Source organism: Caloenas nicobarica, chromosome 25 (genome assembly GCF_036013445.1).
Source record: "Caloenas nicobarica isolate bCalNic1 chromosome 25, bCalNic1.hap1, whole genome shotgun sequence".
Taxonomy (NCBI): Eukaryota; Metazoa; Chordata; class Aves; order Columbiformes; family Columbidae; genus Caloenas; species Caloenas nicobarica.
The window spans coordinates 4,971,924-4,992,785 of record NC_088269.1 but is presented as its reverse complement, the minus strand read 5'-3'; the positions used below and the strand labels follow the sequence as shown (position 1 = coordinate 4,992,785).

Genomic DNA, 20,862 nt, shown 5'->3' with positions numbered 1-20,862 from the left:
AGCAGGATTACCAGCAGACCGTGTGTTTTCTCATGTTGTAAGATCAGTTTATAAGACAAATAGCCTGCATTTTTCTGCTAAATACCTCCACTTAGGATCATCCTTAAGTCCTTTCCATCCTTTTTATCTACTGCCAGTAAAACGAGCTCTGTATCTGTGTACCCTGTGGACTCGCAGCTCTAGATCCGCACGGGATTTATGTCTGTCCTGCGGTGGCATTTTCTGCAACATGTGATTCTCGAACGCACCTTTTCCGTGGCTCATTCCACAGCCCATCATCCCGACTCAGTTCCCCTCTATTTTCCGTATTCCCGCTGGCCAGGGCTGTTCTTGCTGTATCACCCAAGTGTTTGGGTTGAATTCCTGCGTGAAAGCTCCGTGCCCTGTGTCACCGGTTCAGAGCGTTTGTGGACAGAGTGATTACAGGAGTTAGAGTCCAAGGACATCGTGCTGGAGAGTACCAATTCTGTTGTTTCTCTTCTAGCACTTGATAATGTAGCTGACACCAGTTTAACCAGTAAGTTTAAGGTGATTTGCAGCACTTGGATTATTTTGCCGTTTCTGGATGGTGAGTTTGAGCAGCCGTGTAGCAGCTTCAATATTTCAAACAATCGAAGATGCCTCCAGAGTTTTCAAGGTGGAAGGCTTGTTTTCTCCTGCACCATCATCTCAGAGCGCGGCTTTGTGTCTCAAACAAATTCTTCTGCTGTATGTGAAGCACAGACCTGAGTTGTTGGGATTTTTTGGTAGTTGTTTCCCATTTGAGTAAAACACTGACTGCTCGTGGTGCCTTGGGCTGTGATATTGATTACTACAGCGGAAGGTGGCTCGTTCTGCAAAGCTTGTGTGCCCTGAAAGTTGTCTGTTATCTCTGTCAGAGAAAAATCTCATGTGTTGGCAACCTCTTCTTAATTTATTCTGTGGCTGTTGGTTTATGCACAGAGATTCTGCGAGCATCTGCAAGTCCTGGTGGCGCAGAATTTTAGAGGTTTCTTTTGAAAATTGTAGCCCTCAATCTGTTCCCAGTGCTGCTGGCCTCCGAGGAACGATCAGCTCACTTACGACATGCCCTGTGTTAGAAAGCCAAGCATTACCTTGCCTTTGTTCAGGTTTCTTAGCAGGGAGCTAAACAAACGGCTGTCCTGGTGGAGACGAGCCTCGATAAAATTATGCACAAGTATTTATTTGCAGCCAACTAGAATATTGAAGAGTTTCTCAATAGTTTTCACCACCCACTAAGGGGATCGTGTTCCTCCACTTCAAGCTCTTTGGGATGGAAACTGCCCCGTGTAACACATGTTGTCTGCACTGAGTTCTGGGGAGTGTTAATTTGAAGTGTTTCTATGGGGCTGGATGTGGAGTTGCTCCGAAGTTCTGTGCAGTAAAATGGCAGAACTGGGTCCCAGGCAGCCCTGATCTGTCTTCACCTTGGAGAAAGGAATAAGAGCTACATATTGATTCCCGGGGAGATGCCTGAAAATCCTAGTGCAATAAGTAATTTTGGGAAGTGCTGGAGGTAGGTTTGCTTTCTCTGTTAGCAGCAGGGTGGATGGAAACAGGGGTTTGTTGTTCAGATTCTCTTAACAAATGAGGGTGATGAGCCGTGAGACCTTGATTTTTCCAGCTATGAGAACTTAGGAAGTGCATCACCTTGGTCCCTGGCAGTTAATAGTTGCATCACTCAGCTTAAAAGCTTTTTTATTTTGGTTGAAATACCTGACATTCATCAAGTGACCCCAGGCATTCCCTGAGCCTTAGTCACTTCAAACACCAGAGCCCTTTGACTCCCGCCGTGCATCTTCATTACGTTTGTTAAACTGCAGGATTTCAGAGCCCTGGCTGCATGCTGCATCTTCTTCCTCCCTGTTTTCCTGTAAAATCATGGAAGAATTGAACAAAGCTGGAAAATGCCCACAGGTTTGGAGAGCAGAAGCCAGTGTAGGACCGGATGCGTGGTTTCAGGTGGCGCATTAGAGGAGCGTGTGCCGTAACACCGTCTGTGCCAAGGGTGTGCACGTTCCTTACACATAAAATGGCAAGGGAAAAGAAAAATAGATCGTGGCCTCTTCCCACGTCCGAGATGTCACGTCCTGGAGGTACACGGGTGACTTTTTGTGGCCTGTTTGTAGTGAGCGAGGACAGAAACATCTCCTTGCCTGCCCTGTGCTTACCTGGCGCTTGCAAAGTCTGACTTTGATTATAACATATGGGGGAACCAGTTGAGGGGCATTAAAATGGATGAATGTGCTTGGGATGAAAATAACCATATTAAACATGTTGCAGGATCTCTGGCTCGGGGAGTCAGTAACCAGAAGGCAGGAGGAAGGAATGTCTTGGAAACAACGTGTGCCGGGAGGATTCACAGGAACGCGCATCCTTCAGGGTTAGAACCACCAGGCAGCAGAGAGGTTTGGGGATTGATCTTGTTAAGCTAAATACTCCATTTGAGATGTCTGATCTGGGGGGTTATCACTCTCTGCTCCCCCCGAGCGATGGGCACTGGCTGTGTGCGTTTCCTTAATTTTCCGAAATGGGAATTGTCAGCGTGGCGAAGTCAAACTCTATTGAACTAAACCTGCCTAGAGCTCATTGCAGCCCTGGGATGTAAAGAGTGTTGCTTAAGCAACCGTGTAATACAGGATCAATTCCGCAGCCGGTCCCCGGGGCTCCTTTTAGGTGGCTGGTACTTTTCTTGTAGTATTTATCATTTTAAAGATGATCACACGTTGTTTATCTTCACCATGGGGAAAACACTGAACAGTGACGAGTTTTATTTGTAGCTTCCAGTATAAATGAGATTGATAGGTTGGGGTTTTTCCACATTTTGAGCTTCACAGCTGCTTTCAGCGGACAAGCATCTGAGGCCAAGATCTTACCAAGGAGGTGCCATATACAGAGGAAAACTCATTTCTTCTCAGTATTTGGTATTATTAAAGAAATAAGCAATGACATGATGCAGAGTTCATGTGAGGTGATGGATTGGCAGTTTCCACTTGTTGCTGTCGAGGGAAAGGGGAGTGGAAGTTTTGCTCATCATTTGTCAAGTTTGCTGGTTTCTGGTAAATAAAGTTTCCCCTGTTGATAAACATTTCTACCACTTACGAAACAAAAGGGTCAATCACAGGGTGTGCTGTGTTATCCTCAAGTGTAGGGCTGAACTTCGCTTTGGGGAGGTGGATCCAAAACATGATATTGGTTTTGTTTGGGGGGGGTGTTTTGGTTTTGAGTGTTTTTTTTAAGGAACACAAACTTATTCAACTTCTGCTTGCAAAAAAATTGTCCGAGGCTTGTAGGCAGTGACATAATGAGATGTCATGCCTGGAAGCTGGATTTTGAAGAACACTGAGATAGGACGCAGATTTCCATTAATACGCATTAATTGCCGCATTTATTGGAGGGGAAAGCATGGGCATTGTTTGGGTCTTGGCTTCAGAGGGGAGAAAATGTGTGTGCACACGAGAGGAAAAGTGAAGCGATCATCTGTGCTGAGCTTGGAGTCGAGAGGGACTCGTGAAAAATTCAGGGGCAGTTTAGGCTTTTCAGTTTGCATTTGAGACACAAAACTCCCACCTGGGAGTCACGTAGGTTGTCACGTAGCCTTTGTAGTGGGGTGCATGAGAGAAATTAGAATATGTGGTTGGGTTTTCTTACTGCGTAAAGTACTTTGGGCGTGCTGGTGTGTGTTAGAAGAGTGTGGAACTGGAGAAAAATCCTGGGATTTCAGTGCCTGCCTGCGAGGAGCAGATAAGAGCGATTCGGGGGCAGATAAGAGCGATTCGGGGGCTGGGAGCCACTGAGGGAGGTGTTTGACTCGGGGCTGTGACGCAGCAATTCTCCTAAAATTCAATTCTCCTAAAATTCCAGCCCAGCCGCAGAGTCCCCCATCCCACCCTGAGCCCTCATCCACCTCCTCGCCCCCCCTTACTGCACAGGACTCGTTTCTTCTTTTTACAGAGTTTTTGGAGCTGTTTGTTCTCAAAGGAGCGATGAACACAGGTCTGGGTTAGTAGTAAATGTATTCTCGGTGCTGTTTTTGGTCTCGGCTCACCAGACCCGTACCTTTGTGTCGTGGCATGCAGCACTCGCAGGATACCCGAGCGTCTCCCTGTTTCAAACACACTGCTGTCTCATGCTTTCCTCCTTATCTAGAACGTGCAGAGCCCTTGCCCTGCATAATCGTTATACTAAATGGTATTTTTTTGTTATCTTGTTTGAAAGAGTAGGGATAATCCCCGCCTAATTGCTACCCCAGAGGCCCCAACATCTCTGCCTTTGGAAGCTGGGGCTGGCCTGATCTCTACCCCGTTGCCAGGGTAAAATGCCCATTCACAAACTTGACATAATTGGATGAAAACTCCCACGTTTGGATGTGAGTTTTGCTGCTGAGTTGCTCTCGTTGGCTTTGGTATTTGTCCTTGTACCCTCAAACACTCTTCAGCCCCCTCTGGGGATACCCTGAGGAAGAAGAATCGAGTGAACTTTAATGTGAGGGTTGTCTGGGCAGAGACCCTCAGGACAGCTGATACTGGGCAATAATAGGCGTGATATTAAAGTATGTTTAAAACCCGAGGTGGATGGTTGGCTTAATCTAGAGTGCTCTTTATTCTGCTGGATTCATGCTCCTGGATAATTTGAACAAGCTTTTCCATGTGTGTAACCTTTTTCATGGGAAAACTCTGCTTTATTAACCGCGGTGTCATTAAGAAGGTGTTGAATGGTGACCTTGTGTGCCGTATCTCCTGGGCAGCAGACAGGCTGTTCGCTTGGCTTTTTTAGAGCGGTTTTGTTGGAGTCCTGGGGGTCGCGTGTTCCCTCTGGCTCCGAGGGAGTTAAGGAGCCGTGATGTGCAGGAAGGCTGGCACAGGATGGGCGCGAACAAGGGCGTTTTGTCACGGCCAGTGTCACACAAAAGGCACCGTGTGGTTCTTGCCACCGAGTCCCAAATGCTCGCACGGAATTAGCGTTTCATAGATGCATGAAGAAAACTGACTGTAGGAAAGCCCGTTCCTGAACGTCTTGAAGAATTCGTGCGAGGTGGTGTGAAACTCTTAAAAAGAGAGATTTTTTTTTTTTCCAAAATTGTAAACCGTTTGATCAGTTTGGTGTAGGACCGTCGCTGTCCCATCGTGCGCACGTGGACCGAATGGCTTTGGTCACTGTTCAAATCCAGAAACGGTCACAAGGATTTGGGAGGAAATTGTGTTTTGTCCTTGGGCTGATACGCACGAACAGGCACCTCTCAACTGATTTTAAATAACTGAAAGTGGATTTGTACTGAGAAACGACAGGTACTGACAAATGCTTAATCAGAGCTAATATGGTTTATAATAGATTATGATTAATAATGGTTTATATTCATTTTAGGTTTTTGAGGGTTTTCTGCGTAGAGCTGAAGTCTTTGGGTTTTGCTTTTTTCAAACCCAAACCTGTATGTTGAACTGCTGTCAGGCACTTGGCAAAGTTCTCTAATTTCTCTATAAAGTCGTGAAGCTGTAAAGGCAACATTTTTCATGAGGTAGTTATTAAAAAAAAATAATAATTTTTTTTTAAAAAAAAAACAGAGCTCTGGAATATGGTACAAGGTGAGAGAGTTGGACCCTGTCGGTAACTCGGCTTTTGCATAACAATCTCTTCTTCAAAAATAAATTAGGCGACTGATGCCATCCTTTTTACAAACACAGAAGTCAAAGCACAAAAGTTATGGTGTGCTTGTAATGATTTACTCCTAGAAACTTCAAATGTAGCCCCTAAAGCAGCTGAAAATACCTGCTTATTAATCTAGCAGTGAGAACCCGAGGGAATATTTATGGCCATCTGTGAAGCCACTTTTTAACTAGGGCACCTAAGATTTCGCTGGGGGAAACCATCTGCCTGGATCACAGTTTATGGCAAATATTTTCCAGTTGTTTGGGCACACAGAATCTGCCTGGTAGTTTTATTTCCCTTTGAACGCGTTCGCGGAGCCGCCGCTCAAAGGCATCCATCCATCCTTCATTCGCTCTGTTCGGCTTTAGGTATTTTTGGCATATGTAGTGGAGAAGATTTAACGTGAGATCCTTCCAGCATCCTGGGATGCTGAAGTCTGTTACGGTGCCCTGCAAAGGGAATATAAACCACTTTTGTGGGGGAATTGACACCGCATAACATAAAAACTGGATGTGAGAATGTGTTTTGCTATTTAAAACAGGCAGGTGAGGGTTGTCACCGTCACAGCACAAGATGTAAGAGGTTTTCCAGAGCTCATCAGCCGTAGTGTGCAGTGCAGTCGGGGTGGGTGAGCACTCACCTTGGGGGTGGGTGCCTGAATTGGGGTAAAAAAGGTAAAAGCGGGGAGGCAACATGGTACCTTGTCAGGTGTAACAGGTCGCTGTGAAACTTCTGGATGGGTAATTCAGGTTAAATGCATTTAGCTGATCAAAGAACAAACCAGGTTGAGCCAATAAAGTTATATATGTGTGTATATGTATGTCTGTGTAACCTGAGTTAAACTGCTGCCTAACTAAACCACAAAATCTCTGGTTTCTCCCGGATTTGCTGTCCTGCTTTGCAGAGCCTAGCCCAGCTAGAGAACCTGTGCAAGCAGCTGTATGAGACCACGGACACGGCGACGCGGCTGCAGGCGGAGAAAGCGCTGGTGGAGTTCACCAACAGCCCCGACTGCCTGAGCAAGTGCCAGCTGCTGCTCGAGAGAGGGAGCGTACGTACAACATCCTTGTCCAAAACCTATCTCGGGATTTTGGGACGTCCGTAAGGGAAATAGCCCCGAGGTCTGGTGTGCCGTGTTTATATTCTGTACCCAGCGTGCTCTCCCGGAGCTCAATTTACGGGCAGCTTGTGCCAAAAAAAGCATCGACTCTTGATTGCTAATTATGGTTATTACAAATGATTGTCAGTTCTGATGTCTTGTGGGCCTTGCTGCATTCTTCACAGGCTTCCACCCAGACATGTCAAGCTTTAAGCTGAAAACATCATTACAGTGGCGATATTTCACTGGCTGTGGGAACTCCTGCCTTCTGCATGGGCTTTGGGCAGAAAATGGTGTGTGCACAGAGGGATAAAACCAGCACGGATTCTTCTGGAATGTTTCCTTGGAAAATTGCCCCTGCTATAGTGTTGTCTTAATAATCCAGCAGTTTAAAACAAGGAAAATTAGATCATGTGCTTTAGAATTAGTGTTACGGATATGCCAGCAGTAAATCCTGCCTGGCTTTTTTAGCTTTCTCCTTTTGAAGTGGCCATTTGTTCTTTACTTTGTATCAGCACAAATAATGCTTGAAATGGCTTTCCCACATGATCTTGCAAGGTTTGACTTTTGGCAGAATGTGCATCCAGCTTTCATATCTATCAGATTGGAGCCATGTCCACAAAAATAGGAAATATTGAACAGCCTGTTGTAAAGGGTGAGTCCTCCAGGAGGAGGAGAAGGGGAAAAAGAGCAACACTTAACAGGCTTAGCAAACTTACACAAAACAAATTTTTTACTTTTTTGTTAAATTTGAAGTGAATTCAAAACAAACTGATTTGAAGCTCTGCTGATGGGAACTAGTAACTGGCTCACCTGAGGACAAATAATATATTTTTCCAAGGAGAGTTCCTGAAGCCCAGTTTCATTCTCTGTGTGTGATCCGATGCTTTAAACTCAAATTTCCAGAGAGCGATTAGCTTAAAATCCAGCATCGCTACTCAACCTGCCGAAGTGTGCGCTGAACTCCTATTTGTGCTTGTTTTTTTCTCTTTGCAGTCATCCTACTCGCAGTTATTGGCAGCTACATGCCTTACAAAACTCGTGTCACGCACAAACAACCCTTTACCATTGGAACAACGAATAGATATTCGTAAGTACAAGATGTATTTTTTTGTAACCAAACTAATGTGAGTGTTTGTCGTGCGGACTTTCAGCTAACAGAGTTCAAGGCTAAATATAGAGAATTTTTCCAAATGGGAGTGACGACTCTGTGGTCTTGTGAATCAACCAGTTGCATTTAATACATAACTGATAATACGGAACAAGTTGGGCTTGTGGGGAGGAGCTCTCCCCTGTCTGTAGCACCTTCCAGATCTGCTCCACAGCCATAGTATGTTAAAGGCACAAGTAAAAGGTCAACATTTGTATCTAACCTACGACCGTGCTGATTTTATTTTTTAAAATAAGCTTTTTTTTTTTCCAAAAAGATGCTTTTTCCTGCCAGTGTTACCACCTCAGTTCTATCTGTTGAGTTTTTGTCTGCAGATCTGCCTTTTCTGTGTGTTTCAGGGAACTATGTGCTCAACTACCTTGCTACCAGGCCTAAGCTGGCGACGTTTGTCACACAAGCGCTGATCCAGTTGTACGCCAGGATCACAAAGCTGGGCTGGTTTGACTGTCAGAAGGATGAGTATGTCTTCAGGAACGTGATCACAGATGTCACAAGGTTTTTACAGGTCAGATTTTTTGTAAGATGAATACGCACCTTGCGGGATTGGAAAGTCCATGCGTTTTCAGGGTGGTGGGTTTTTTTTTTTTTGCACATTAATATCCTCTGTCCAGTCTTTCATCTGTGCATTTGTTGGTTGAACAGTGACTACCAAGGCTTAAGCAGCTGGCAACTGGCAGGACAGGTCAGTTTTTATAATTTACAGTTTGGTGAGGCGGGGATTTATATCTGGAAACTGCCACCATTACCATTCAATGGTAAGATGTCTTCTAGTGTTCCGGTTGCACAATTCTTCTTTCAAGCTTAAATACACCGTGCCAATCAGTGCAAAATGGTAAACACGTGGGCTTATTGTCTACGAGGGAAATATGCGCCGTGCTTGACTTGCTTTTATGCACTACAGGGGTGATATATCCGTGGAATATATCCCTTTAGTATTTAGCTGAGTTATCATAACAAAACGTAGCTTGAAACCGCTGTGTTACACAAGCATTATTAACTATTTTTGTGGTTTCATAAATACACGTTCTCAGCACAGAACAGGGTTTCATTCCCAACCCAAAAGCCTGTGGTGGCATTTTTATCAACAGCTGTCTCCAAACTGCAGCTTCCTCCCAGAGAGATCAGCAAATCCTCTAACACTACAAATACTGATTTATTTGCTCTGAAATTTGTCCCAAAATCCAATGTTGGAGGAAGACAGCAGAAGAGATCAGAATGACCAGAAGTTCTTCCCAGTGTGGAAAAGGAGACGTAATGTGTACAAAGCTTTATTCTGGAGCGTGGGCATTCAGAAAATAGGCCAACTACTGTTATTTTAGACATTTCCAGATGTCTGCAGTTAAGTAGAATCTATGAGGTGGTAGGTAATTTAAAGATCATGTTCCGTTCTGGGCTGGCAACTATGTCCCAAATAGTTTGCAGGTGCTGGATTCCTCACTCTCCCCGCTCATGACATGGGGAATGTGTTCTTTTTAATCAGAAACCTAATTAAATGGTGTGAATATCTGCTTGCTGTGCTCAGTTTGTGATGGTCTGTTCCTGTTTGCTCAAGTTACCTGTTCAGGCTGCACTTTTTTAAAGACTCAGGTTTTTTCCAGTGGCTGCTGTCTGGATATTATCCTGTAAATACTGAGCCAGTCGTCGAGAGATGGCCCCGGTAAAGAAGTAGCCACGGTCCCAAGCCTTAAATCTATTAGAATTTCCCTGTTGCAGATGAGTTCAGCCTTTGAAGCTGGAGTTCAGGGCAATTTGTGCAAAAGGTGCACAGCGAGGTGGAGCTGGGAAAGGAAACGTCATTGATTAGGTAGAGAACAGAAGGTGGGCCAAAGGACCAATGCAGGTTGTTCCTCTTAAATCATTTGATAAATGGACTACGGTTCCTATTGAAGAGGTGTCTGACAGACTTAGTTCACAATCGGCACCTTGTTGGGAGTTTCAAGTGCCGCCGGAGGCTGAACAGGCTGTGAAGAATAAACTCCCTTCCCAGGGACATGGACTGTTCTGCTTGGCCGGAGGGGCTGTGTCGGAACTCGGGCAGCTGCTCCTCGGGGGATCAGGTCTGGACTTTAAAAAGGGGAGGAAAAAAGATTTATTTCCCAGAGTTTTCATCTGGCAACTTTAATACTCCCCTCAATGCTGCAGAAGTTTCCACACGTTTTATCAGAATTAGGGCTTAACACAAAAATGTTGATCGAGCTATTAAATAGAAGATGCTTATTTTTATTAGCTCATGTTACTGAACTCTAGAACCCTTTGCTTTGTTAACAACATCAAGCACTTTAAAAGCAGATTTTAAATTCTCTGCTTGGTATCACTCAAGCGCTTTTTTCCAGTTGGGATACTACAAAGATAAAGGGTTTCTAGACAAATATGTCTAGAAATCTTCCAAGCAGAAGGTGAACCTTAATGGAAAGGTGGCACTGCTGACTGCTCTCCCTGTCCCTTCCCCAGGATAGTGTCGAGCACTGCATCATAGGAGTGACAATCCTGTCCCAACTAACGAATGAGATTAATCAAGTAAGTGCTACAGCCTTCCTCAGTGAAGTAAGTGTCCAATTTTCTCATTCATATTGTTGTGTCCTGCTGTGTGTCTGTGCATCGTTTGGGGGTTTTTGTTTGGTGGGGGGGGATTGTTGTGTGGTGGGTGTTTCCTTTTTTATTTTTTATTATTTTTACACAGTCACCTATTTTTGTGGTAAGATGCTGAAACCTCCCGTCTTGAGGAATTGTTTTGTTTCACTGGCATCTTCCATCTTCTCTCATATTTTGATGTCATCTTCTGAGCAATACTAATGAACTAGCTGAGCCTACCTAGCAACAAAAAAGCTGGAACGAGCGGCATTATTTGGTGCTATCAAAGTTTACATTGTTTTCCTAATCGGGCAGATTTGCTGCAGCGCCGTTAGTGGCTACCACAGTCCTAGGACAGCGTGAGAGCTGCGACGTGCGTAAATGTCTCTAAAACGCACAGATTTTTGTACAATCCTACCTGCATCTCTGCAGAGGGCCGGTCCTGCACCTCCTTGCGTCAAAGATGAGAACAAGTCTGTGTATAAATCAGTATGTGTCTGTCAGCATCTTTGTGGGGGCTACGGCTTCTGCTGCAGGAGAATGGTCAGCACAGAAACTGTCACCTGGCCCAGAGTCTCGACAGGTTGATACTCAAATAAGCAATGAAGCTAAAGACTTTGAGCAAAAATCTCTTCCTGATATCTCAAAAGTTAGATCTGCCAGTTTACTACTCATTCCTAAATGTGCTTTGTGCCAGTTGCACAGGGCTGGATTTAGTGACTCACCTTGGAAAGCCTAAAACTGCCATTACTTGCAAAATAATAAATGTGCCAACGTGCCCACCCCTCAGAGTGGGGTCATGTACATGTATATAGCAAAAAAACCCACCAAAAAAACCCTTGTGGGGCTTCTCTTCAGGCTTTTTTGGATAACTATTTACACTTGCAGGTACATTGCATGAGAGCTGGATTTTCTAGAGCTCTGTTTACTAAAGCTTTTGTTCCAAAAGCTTACAGTACAAATAAAATCAAGTGCTGGTAACTGTTCTGAAGGATCAGTTTTCATCCTGTTCATACTGCACGAACTTGCCCAGAGGTACCGAGTGTCTGCTGTATTGTAGGAGTTCAGTGATTTAAGCCATGTGACCTCAAAGTGAAAAAAGAATAAAAGGAAAAGCTCATTTAGCACAAGCCCAGAAATAAGTGAGATTTGTAATAACCACGGAGAGAGTAAATAATGGTCATTTTCTTAAAGACCCTGAGATCTAAAAGCATGAGCGCCTGATGTATTCAAGTCCAGTTCTAATCTGCCACCAACTACTGGGCGATGCAGATTTCTCGCCGATAATATAAGAGATAAGAGCGTTTGCATCCCCCATGGGGTTGTTGTGAAGGTCAGTACGTTAAAGTGAGGTCTGCGGTGGTGAGAACCATCCTGGTTCCTGCAGCACTGCGCGGGATATGTGCATATTTAAGGTTAACAGAGGTAGGATTACCAAAGCATAACAAAAATGGGAGATTTAAATTATGTGCCGCTGCAGGAAGGCTCCATCCCAGATGCACCACAATAATCCACTGCCCATCAGATAACTCGTCCTGGCCTGCATTCAAATAAATGGCAGAGATGTAAATTATCGCTTCACTTTTCTTCCTAGAAAACAGTCTATCAAGTGATATTTTGTGCTGCTGTTGGCCCGTGCTAGAATGCATTGGTTGACTCGACTGCAGATTTTGTTATCCAGTATAAAGCAATATGTGTATATTTGCCTTTTAGACCACATATCAGCTTTTTGTTCTGATAGGGTGAGAGGTCCAGAACTAGAGTTTGTAATAGATACAGCAAAGTCCAAACTGGCTGTCACTGGTTAACTCTCCTTCTAGTTTTCTTCTCATCTATGCAGGTTCAGGAGGGGCATTATAATTGCTGGTAGTTGACCATGTGTCTGCCCAGCAGCTTCAGGTAGGATTTAACTCTTAGGAGCTCAGAGCACTTTAGAAAGCAGCGTTCAAGTTGCTAAAATGACTCGAATGCTGTTGAAAATCCTGCTGTTGATCCCGCTTTGGAAGAGATTTAAATGAACTTGAGAGTAAAGCCAACCCTGCTTCCTGGCAGGGCCACAGTGAAGCTGTGCTGTAAGTATCGTAGCTGGAAAGTCCTGTCATCGGCTAGAAATATCATTTTATTTGTGGAAGAACCCCAGTTGCACATCCCCCTGGTTTACACATCACTCTGGGGGGGGAAACCTTGGTGTCCCAGTGCTTAACTGGGTTCCTAAGGGTTCTGCTGCTCTTGTTCCACCTCTGCCTGCCTGTTCTGAGCGCTGGTTTTCTCTCTGCTCAGGCGGATACTACTCATCCACTGACCAAGCACAGGAAAATAGCCTCCTCCTTCCGAGATTCATCCTTATTTGATATTTTCACGCTGTCATGCAATTTACTGAAACAGGTAAGGAACACACATCATTTAACATCTCTCATGGGGATTGTATGATGGGCCAAGAGACTTTGGGCTGAAGTTCCTGCTGATGTAACTCTCCTGGAGCTCTTGTTCCAAAAGCTTTGCTCTGGTCTTGTGTTCCAGGAAAGCTTTGGCTTAGGTTTGTATTAAGAAAAAAAAAAGTGAACATGACATAAATACAGAAATATAACTCTCTTCAACAACTTTGATTGGATGTACATGCCTGGACCATAGGGCTTGGGTTAAACTTTCCTGTCTTAAAGCATCAGGAAAGAGATGAGATGTTTGTTTTACATTTTAAATTTGATATACAGTGCTGGCAGAGAGGTTTCCTGTAAAATAAGTCCTTGTCTCTTTTTTAGCTTCAGTTTAAAACCCACCTGATGAGAGAAAAAATGCTAGTGAAGATACGTTCAGTAGATTGTGGACTAAAGATTGTCCTTGGTGTTTTAATACATGATAAATATCAGACTGTCTTGTATTTCCCAGGGGGTTTTTTTGTGCTAATTATCACACGTGAGAATTTGCTTTAAAAATACCTTGGGACAAGGCAGCAATGCTCTGCTTGCAGGTTGGTTTTTACTGCTAAAAAAATCAGGTTTTTCTTTCAGCTGAAGTAGCACATGTATCTTTTGTAAGCAGGCAGATTGTCTGAAGAAAATTCTTGGTTCTGCATCAGGTTTCTTTTCTAAAAAGAGTTTTAATGGTGCCGGGAAGAATAGCCCTTTATGAGAAAGTCTACCCCAATCAACTGAGTGGCACTGGAACAGATTTGATTAGTTTAACTTTCATCCTTCCAGCTGAGTGAAGTGTCAAAGTTGACAAATAGCACAAAGAGTGAAAAGGAAATTTTATTTTAAAGATATTTCAAAATGAGCAGCTCTGGTTCTGTCAGTAATAAAGGTGGGTACGTGGGTGTAATTTGAGCTTTTTTCTCCTCTCAGTTTCTAAAGGACGGCAGCCTCGTACAGTGATGCCAGGCAGCCTTTCCCATGCACCCATCCTGAACTGAAACAGCTCTCGTAACTTTTGAATCCATTGGCTTATTCCAGTTGCATTTAATGGTCAATCAGAGGTCTTGGAAGTAAAGGGATTCCTCTAGTTTTGTGAAAAGCAGTGTCTGGGGAGGTGCAGGCAGGGCAGGGTCCTTAGAACTGCCCAGATTTGGAGGAGATTCAGCAAGTGCATGTGCTCAACCAGGAGACATAAACCAGCCCTTGTTAACCTGCGCTTGTGCTGGTATCCCCTACGTGTCACTCGTTGCTGTGTGACATGGGGACTCGGAGACTGGAAAGACACAGCTCAGCTTGAGAGGAAACCTCTGGTTTTCCACCCTAACTCTTAATCATCATGCCTTTCTTCCTTGGGATGCTGTGGTTTAAGATGGGTTGGAATGTTTTCTATTGCCTCATGCGACATCCTTGTCCTTCTGTGATTAAACACCAACTATCCAAGATATCTCTTTTTTTGTCTAATAGTACCTGTCTCAAACTACTGTATATAAAGCAGGATTTTCTCAAGTGATCCTTTCAAGTGAGAAGGATTGGGCTGCAAGAAACCAATGCTCAAATCCATGTCCATAAAACAGGGTATATTAAGGCAGCCCGAGAAGAATAAATCTTTGTGATACAGCGGAGAGAGTGAGGAAAATATTCCAGCGACCACTGGCGCTGGTCTTGGCAGGGCTGGCACGGTGCAGCGTGTTATTTGCAGGAGACTTAAGCTGGAACAAGTTAGTTTTGTTTTAAGTACAGAGCGATAATACAAAGGATGGAGGGGCCAGCCTGTCCTTGGAGTACAGACCCAAGTGCGACATTTAAACTGCAGTGAAATGACCTGGCATTTCATGTCCATCGAGTTCTTTGTGTTACTTGAGAGTACCCGCATTTTCCCTGCCCAGAGCAGAGCGGTGTAACTGGAGCAGGACTTACACGGATCACCATACGCACTCGTTTCCATGCCAGGCTTAGGTGGAGCAACAAGATTCCCTGCTGCGAATCGCTTGTCAGGCAGAAAATGTATTCTCGTGTTTAATAAGAACTCCCTTATCTCCTGGATCTCACGGTATAATTGCAGGCTGGCAAGCCTGGCTGCTTTTCTGCTGTGCGGTACGAGCCGAGTGGGAAAGGAAGCGCTGTCTATTTATCCATCTTGTGCAAGGAGGAGTAAGCGTGTAAATACACACGCTCTCTGTGAAAGTGTGATAGCTGGGCTTGGCGCTACGATCCTACCATTGCCACATCCTGTTTAAAACCGAATTACTGCCTCAAACTCAGCTGTCGCTTTGATTTTATTATTTTTACTTTTGTAATCCAATGTATTTCATAGGCTTCTGGGAAGAACCTGAATCTAAACGATGAAAGCCAGCACGGGCTGCTCATGCAGCTCCTTAAGCTTACGCATAATTGCCTGAACTTCGATTTCATTGGCACATCGACAGACGAGTCCTCAGATGATCTTTGCACTGTGCAGATCCCAACCAGTTGGAGATCAGGTAATCTTGCAGCTGGAAGCACGGGTGCCTTGCTAAAGCCCTCGCTGTGCTTAAGTCAGTTTGGGTTGGCTACGGTGAGCTATAAAAATACTCCTCTACCCTTTCAGTCTCACACCTGCCACTTCAAGAAACAGTGAAGTGTTTTTTTTAAAAAAAAGTAAATAACAAAGAACTCAGCACCTGTTCTCAACACCCTTGCTGTTTTCACCAGGCAGTTTGGCAGATTACATTCTTAAAATATTTTCCTATAATTTTGCCCTGGTACCAAGTACCATGGGTTCGCTTTATTTCTGGTAAAGGCAATTGTGTAAAAACGTCACACGAAGCACCCCACTAGAAGAGAATTTCCAAAGGATTTTACAAGTGCTCATGGCTTTGTTGATGAGCTATGGAAAGCAGTAAATGGACGTGTTCTCAGTAAAATGCTCTGTTCTGTTTCAGCATTCTTGGATTCTTCGACCCTTCAGTTGTTTTTTGACCTTTATCATTCCATCCCTCCTTCGTTTTCTCCTCTGGTAAGTTTAGCATTTATTTTCCTTACAGATTCCGCTACCAGAAAGCATTCATAGGGTTCATCTGGGAGACTCATTTTTGGTTCAAATGCCACATGCTGACCTTGGACAGCCGCCTTTTCTTTGGTGACACTGCCTTGTGACAAAGAGCAGCCTGGGCTGGTGCTGCTGCTGCTCCTTTTGACGCATCTGCAGCTTTTGGATTTGACCTAAACCCAGTTTATTTGGTGGAAAATCCAACCTACTTCTTTATCCTTGCGTAGCTTAGGGGTCTGCCCGCTCGCTCTTCCATTTTTGAGGGATGTAGCTGGTGTCATTTCCACTGTACTGCTGAGTTGATCCTAAAACCGAACTGTGAGTAGGTAGCAAGTCTGGGAGCACAACCGAAAAATGTAATTTCTTCTTCCACACTTGAAAACTAGGCCATGTCCCAGGTGGATGAAATGGCCAATAGCACGACTGAGCTAAAAGTTGGGTTATTTCTTCTTGAAAAAAAAATTGCCTGCCAGGCATTTATCTATCAGATAAGTATTATATTTTTCATAATTAATGCTAGGATGAAAACATGCCCTTTGGTGAGGGAAAGAAGGGTCCTTCAGATGTATTTTTTCCACTGAGACTCTCAGCACTCTTCATTATGTTGAAGGGTTAGTTGCTAATTCTGAGTTTAGAGCCTCAAATATTCATGAGAGATTTTAACAGTGCGAGACACTTTTTGTTGTTGTTGTTACTGAATAGAAATCTGAAGCTATTACGCCTTTAATTGTCCTTCGTCTTTGATCAGTAAAGGTAAGAACGGCAAGAACGAGCGGCTGAGCGGGTAATCCTGACAGGGGGACGGGGCTTTTGCTCTTCAAACCCTGCTCAGCAGCCCGATACCACTGCAGCTGCACCTTTTGGGTTTACTCTTGATTTAAATTTCAGAGGTTTGGATTAAGAACAATTTACTTTTTTTTTTCATGCTTGTAGTTTGTTTTTTTTCCTTGCGTAGCATGCAGAGGATCATCAGATTTCAATGGATTGTTGTCATGAAAAGGAAACTTTCTGTTCATTTTATTGTTGTAATCCTTCCCTGTATCTGTTCTCTCTGCCCCCGTTAGGTTTTATCGTGCTTGGTGCAGATAGCCTCTGTGCGCAGATCCCTCTTCAACAATGCCGAAAGAGCAAAGTTTTTATCTCATCTCGTGGATGGAGTTAAACGAATACTGGAAAACCCCCAGGTGAGTGTTTCAGATGCGGTCAGTGGAATTGTCTCTGCTTCCTCTGCATCAAGTTTCTTCTCCAAAAAGACTTTCTAATGTAAACGTCTCGCTTGTGGCACTGGGGAGGAGGAAGCAACGTTTTGCTGTTATTTCCTTTTCCTAACATTCCATCTGTGCTTGTTGTAGCCGACCGCCGTGTGTTGTGTATGTTGTTTCTCAGCTCTTCTCTTTTCCTCCTCTCAGAGTTTGTCAGACCCAAATAACTACCACGAATTCTGCCGATTGCTGGCCCGGTTGAAAAGCAATTACCAGCTGGGAGAACTGGTGAAGGTGGAGAACTACCCCGAGGTCATCCGGCTCATCGCCAACTTCACCGTCACCAGCCTGCAGGTACCACATGCTTCTCCTTACCCTCCATGGGTGTTTGTGCCCCTTGTCTTCTCTTGAAACAAAACTGTCTGTTCTTTGCCCCTTAATTTGCTTTATGTTATTTTACCAAAGAACCCAGCAGCCCCTGTGACAGAATCCTGCGGCGTAGCATTGATTATTCTGTGAATTCCTCCTGAATGGAGCAGGAGCAGCGTGTGGGGGCAGCAGGGGTGCTCTGCCTCCGAAGTCCATGTCCTACCAGAGGGGGAAAAAAACCTTCGTTAAATAAGGCTTATTTTTAGAATTATATATCACTTCACTATTAAAATGCAGTTGCAGGGCTTGCTAGTAATATGAATATCGTGTTATATTCCCACTGAGTTTTCCACTGGTATACAACTTCTAATTACACTCTTGCATAGAATATGGCTTAAAAAAAATTGTATCGCTTACATAGTGCCTTTGTTAAATTTTAATATTTGTCTGGAAAACAACTTTAAACTGTGTATTCTATTTGGGGAGCTGTATGAGCTCGACAGTAGTTTGGGACCAAAAGCTTTGGCTCAGCTGCACAGCATGGAAACTCGGGCTTATCTTTGTCTTTACTGATAATACCCACTGAATGCAGGTGTGAACTTGAAATTCATTGTTAAAACTGGCAACCAGATCATCAGAGCTTTTAGATACTACCATATCCAGTGCTGCGTGAGTCAAAATAACATGCGTGAAATAATCAAGGCCATAACTCGCTGGTTTCTTTTCTTTTTCTTTCTCTCGGCTCCTGGCAGCACTGGGAATTCGCACCGAACAGCGTCCACTATCTGCTGAGCTTGTGGCAGCGCCTGGCTGCGTCCGTGCCCTACGTTAAAGCCACTGAGCCTCACATGCTCGAAACGTATACGCCAGAAGTCACAAAAGCTTACATCACGTCCAGGCTGGAGTCTGTGCACATCATACTGAGGTAAGGAAAGCAGAGAGACGGCAACGCTTCGGTGTCAGCACCAAAGTCTAACGCAGAGGGCTCCAGTGTGGATCTCTTTGGAGTTTGCTTTTAAAAATGGGCGTTACTGCGGGAAGTCTTGTGAGTCTCCGAAGGATTTGGGGCAGCCTACAGGACTCTGTTGCAGTGCCTCAATTTGTGTGGGATGAATTCCACCTCCTGTGTGTTTGTATTTGATGAAAACAAACGGTCTAGAAAAAATAATGTGTCTCTTAAGGAAGACTGATCAGCTTATCCCTTTTTTAGGTGTCTCGCACTGCAAGGGAGGAGCAGCAGGTTTAGCTAGTTCTGGAGTTCTCAGACTTAGTGTTGAGGTTAGTGTATTTAGAAGAAAAGGCAACTAAAACATTGAGAGAAAGGGAAAGCTTTGTTATACAAAGACAACCAGACAGAGACCTTGTTTTTGATGCCACACGTTCTGTTCAAAGACCTGGATAAATGTTAAAGACGTAAGAAGAGCTTTTTCATCCCAGGTCCTGGTGGCCTTTCCACCTGAACCACTACTGTTCTTCTGATTTACGGCTGCAATAATGATCAGATTACATTGGTCTGTGTAGCTTTTCATCATGACAAATAGTAGAGACTTTAGTCGTTGCAGTTGCTGTATAGAACCACAGAATTGTTTTGGTTGGAAAAGACCTTTAAGATCGAGTCCAACTGTTAAGCTGGGAAAGCATCCTGTACCTGATAGAAATAAGCTTGTGTTATGGGTTAGGCTGTCTCTGCAGTTCAAGTCCTTTTCTAATCTGCTCTCTCGCTGCTCAGGGATGGTTTGGAGGACCCGCTGGATGACACCGGCCTCGTGCAGCAGCAGCTGGATCAGCTCTCCACCATTGGGCGCTGCGAGTACGAGAAGACCTGCGCTCTGCTCGTGCAGCTCTTTGACCAGTCAGCCCAGTCCTACCAGGAGCTGCTGCAAAGTGCCACCGCCAGCCCCATGGACGTTGCTGTGCAGGAAGGTGAGCGCCTTCGGAGAACTGTGGCCTGTGAGCTTGGAGTAGGTTCCATGTTCTCAAAAGTACCATTTAAGAAGCCAGCATTCCTGGTGAAATCCATAGATAGGGAGGCAGATCTCACAAACGGTCCCTTGGGGATGAGACCCTATGGCATAGAATATTTTTGGCTGTGGACAGACACTCGCAACACACACAGCAGTGCTGGCTGAAGATATCGCTGTCCTACAACTGACTCCGTTCTTTTTTGGGGAAATCTAGTGCCTCTCCCTGCCCAGGCTTTCAGAGACAAGTTCTCAGCACCACCTGCCCCATCCCTCTTTTATCTCAGGCAGGATACAGAGCACGACGTGGCAGAAACCTCCAGCTGATGAGTAACCAAGTGGGGTTTCTAGCTGTTGGGTGGGTTCAGCGTGGAGGTTTTGTACTTGCACAGCTGGTTGGTTCAGGAATTGCTCAACACCAGCCATAAGGAAGCAGCGGTTCCTTTGGAGGTTGGGGTGTAGCCGTGTTGTGCCCCCCCTCTAATAATGCAACTGGCATCCCCCTTCATGGAGGAGTTGCGCACCGAAAGTATTGTCTGATCTAACACAGTACTTTTTTTTTTAATATGTTCAAAACTCAATATGATGTTGACTTCTCCACCAGCCACGTGTGCTTTGAAAGAATAAACTCCACCTGCTGGCATCTGCACATGTTGAAATACCTTTTTAAAAGAAAGTGGCTCTCTGCAGTGGAATAGCTTTAAATAATGAAGATCTTCCAGGCAGACCTGGAGTTCTTTTTCTAGTGAAGTTGTGCCTGTTTTTCACCAAGTGGAAAATTGAGTAATTTCAGTATAGATGGGCACTAAAGCAGAAAAATACTCCTTGTGAGTCCTGTCTTGGCTTCCTCCGTGTGATGTGCAACGTGCTCGGTTCTGATGTCCTCTCTTGCTTGCAGGGCGCCTGACGTGGCTCGTCTATATAATCGGGGCAGTGATTGGCGGTAGGGTCTCGTTCGCCAGCACGGATGAGCAGGATGCGATGGATGGCGAGTTGGTTTGTCGGTAGGGACGCTGACTGTTTTCTAGCTGCACTGCTCTTGAAGGCAACGCAAGAATTGCTGTTGTGGAGCTGCCACCGTGTTCTTCCCCTCTTTTCACTGAAAAGCGTGGAGTTGGCCGTCCTGAGAGCAGAGATTGGCAGCACTGGGTAGAGCCACTCGGCAAACCTCTGCTGTGGCTTGGCTAAATTGGGAAATCTGAGTTATAAGAAAGAGAATGAGAGGGGAAGAGCATGCAAAAGGGAAATTATGTTGGGGTTAAGTGCATGCATTGGAGTAGAACTAAATGCATGATTTTTTTTGCTGGTGCAGGGGAAAAGCCTTTTCCCTAGTTAATAATCCAAAGTGTGTTTTGTCTGTAAATACGCTGTGAATATTGTAGTTCTTCTACAGCTGTTCAAACT

At 44.6% G+C, this 20,862-nt stretch overlaps 1 protein-coding gene across 1 annotated transcript in view; it reads left to right on the top strand.

Moving 5' to 3' along the window:
• Nucleotides 1–20,862, top strand: part of XPO7 (exportin 7) — a 39,902-nt gene that overhangs the window by 5,188 nt on the left and 13,852 nt on the right. Inside the window, exons 2-13 of the mRNA XM_065651529.1 lie at nt 6,551–6,697; nt 7,742–7,835; nt 8,255–8,421; nt 10,368–10,460; nt 12,768–12,872; nt 15,213–15,378; nt 15,820–15,893; nt 16,991–17,110; nt 17,336–17,482; nt 18,250–18,422; nt 19,227–19,420; nt 20,357–20,462. Coding sequence (XP_065507601.1) covers nt 6,551–6,697; nt 7,742–7,835; nt 8,255–8,421; nt 10,368–10,460; nt 12,768–12,872; nt 15,213–15,378; nt 15,820–15,893; nt 16,991–17,110; nt 17,336–17,482; nt 18,250–18,422; nt 19,227–19,420; nt 20,357–20,462 — 1,586 coding nt within the window. The remainder of the gene's footprint in view (nt 1–6,550; nt 6,698–7,741; nt 7,836–8,254; nt 8,422–10,367; nt 10,461–12,767; nt 12,873–15,212; nt 15,379–15,819; nt 15,894–16,990; nt 17,111–17,335; nt 17,483–18,249; nt 18,423–19,226; nt 19,421–20,356; nt 20,463–20,862) is intronic.